Raw genomic sequence first — 2,500 nt, 5'->3', positions numbered from 1 at the left:
TGTGTGGATGGTGAGTTGAGGGAAAATCATAGACAAAAGTTATGGTTAGTCTGGAAAATGAGGGGGAGATGTTCACAAAGCAAACTCTCAACCCCACAATAAGATTAACGAAAGAAACAAACTCTGTGTGAAATTAAAAATATAATCTCAGAAACAGTCAGATAGTACATGTACGAAAAACTAAATCAAGTAGGAGGGATTAATAAATATTTGACCATGAAAATTATTCGTTCTTAAAAATGGGAATAATAAAGATGAAAAATCTTTACACTAAAATCTTCGTTCTTAAAAAATATATGGAAAAAACTAAAGAAATCCCATGGAATATGAAACACCAGTTCCACGAGGCAAATCCAAAAATCCCAAGGATAAAGACAAGCTGACTGCGACACCATTAGGCTCGTAAATGGCTGCGAATCTTCAGGGGTAGAGCGCAACCGAGCAAGGGGGTTTCTAGTCCAGCGCTGGACCTCTACCCGACCCCCTCGTGCCGAGTCAAGAAAGGAAAAAGAGAAGAACAACAAGCCACTACTCTGGACAAAAACTAAGACTAAAATCCATGGACAGACTAACACGACCAAGGCTTCCAAGTCGATTAACTAAAACTAGAAAGTAACTCTTACCAAAAACACAACTCATCATGTGTATCATGGACGTTCTGAAGCAAAATTATAGTTTAATTAAAAAATAAAATAAAGAAAAAAAGGATTCCTTGTTACTTACATGGAAGAAAAAGCTGGCAAAAATTTCCCTTTGCTCCAAAATTTTGCAAAGTACCCTGCACACGTCAGCCTGGCTTGCGACAAGAGAATTCAAATACGACCCAAACTGTACACATGGCCTGGGTGCGAGATGTGGGAAAGAGTAGATCTGGGAACATGGATCCTGGAATGCCCAAAGCAATTTAAAATACTAGTACGAAATTGAAGGCTAAAAAAGGCAATGACCCAGAAAAAATTGGAAGCATAAGTGAGATTGTAATTAGTTTATTTGAACCTATTGCAAACTCAAGTAGATCATAATTCGATCATACTCGAGGTCTAGTGTGAACACGGCTTAAATTAGTCAATTCTTAACTTTCTTATGAAGTCACAGAGAAACGGCGGCCATATTTTTGACAAAACTATTATCCTGTATGAATCTGGGTCTATTTTTATACGGTTTATATCGGTTTCGATATAACGCACGTTCTGATTTATTATAGTGCAGATGCACGGCTGACGCCACTCGTAGGATTCGGAAAATATATTTTTCCAAACATTTTAGCCGAATGCGCGAGGAAATTAAGAATTTCTTTATTTTAGTGTAAATAAAAATCCTCGCCTGTGATCTGTACATGTTCTGCTGTAAAGCACTTAACAAGCGGATAGCGCACTCAATAAGTAGGGAAAACGCTCGACTATGTCTCGTGTTTCCCTTACACTTCTTGAGTTCTCTAACCGCGTCCTGCGTGCTTTGCAACAGAACAGATCACAGGCTAGGCTTCTTTATTTGCTAAACCAAACTGGAGTGAAGCATAGAAAATACATGTGCAGTGAATATGACATGTTTCACATTTGCCTCTCCTTGGTGGAGAAAGTTGTCAAAGACGAACTGCCGCAGCCAATAGTTCGAAATGAAAGCTGTTCATCGCTTAACTGCATAAAATAATTTTGTATGTGTATTTTTTTTTTAGATCCAAACGCCCTTGTTACACCCTATGCTACTTCAGCACCGGATTGGCTTGAGAGAATCAACGCTCCTCATATCTATGAGATGGTGGAAAATGATCATGAAGTCGATGAGGATGTTTCAGTCATCTGTCATCGGGTACCCTACATCAACATCGCTCCGAATAGGTCTCCGAAACTTCCTCCCTATCTAAGGAACATTTTCCTGGAGTTTGAAAGATATTACGAGAACACGCGCTATCAAAGGTTGAAACGGTATGTAATGACAAACCAACAAAGATATGATACAGTCGTAGGCAGCAGAGAGATTTCTTAAGCACAGTCCACGTTTAGTAGGATTAGGTAAATGGGAATGGGTAGTGTCGCCTTCACAAATGTAATTGTCAACTCTCTCTACCACGATGCATCATTATTATTTACTTTCTATTAGAATGATTGCAGTTTCCCAGTTTCTCCGATAAGTGCTATGGAAAGCCGAGTGCGAGTCAAACAGAAGCTAGCATGAAAGTGTTAACGAGAAAAGAGGGAGAGCTCTATCTTTCTTATCATGGCACTCTACTTTTTCGTATTATATACTTCACTCTTTAACGCTTTTGCATTGAAAAGATGAAAAAAGTGATAAAATGATAATTTTAAATTCATAAATGAAAAATACTATAAATAAATCAATCTTACAGACGAACACAAAAAAATAAAGAAAATTTAATTTAACCTGAGTACAAGTAGTTGGCGAGATATTTTATCGCGAAATTGTTAAACAAACGCAAGTAAATCGATTGTTGCTCCGTTGAGTTTTGGCTGCGAGAGCGAGCGGCTGCGAAGCGGCGAAG

At 38.3% G+C, this 2,500-nt stretch overlaps 1 protein-coding gene across 1 annotated transcript in view; it reads left to right on the top strand.

The window, feature by feature from the left end:
- The window catches only part of LOC137997997 (uncharacterized), a 73,885-nt gene that overhangs the window by 69,257 nt on the left and 2,128 nt on the right, over positions 1 to 2,500 (top strand). The window contains exon 10 of the mRNA XM_068844376.1: positions 1,676 to 1,925. Within this exon, the coding sequence (XP_068700477.1) occupies positions 1,676 to 1,925 (250 nt within the window). The remainder of the gene's footprint in view (positions 1 to 1,675; positions 1,926 to 2,500) is intronic.

This window comes from Montipora foliosa, chromosome 1 (genome assembly GCF_036669935.1).
Source record: "Montipora foliosa isolate CH-2021 chromosome 1, ASM3666993v2, whole genome shotgun sequence".
NCBI classification, from domain to species: Eukaryota; Metazoa; Cnidaria; class Anthozoa; order Scleractinia; family Acroporidae; genus Montipora; species Montipora foliosa.
This window is presented reverse-complemented; position numbering and strand designations above follow the sequence as displayed.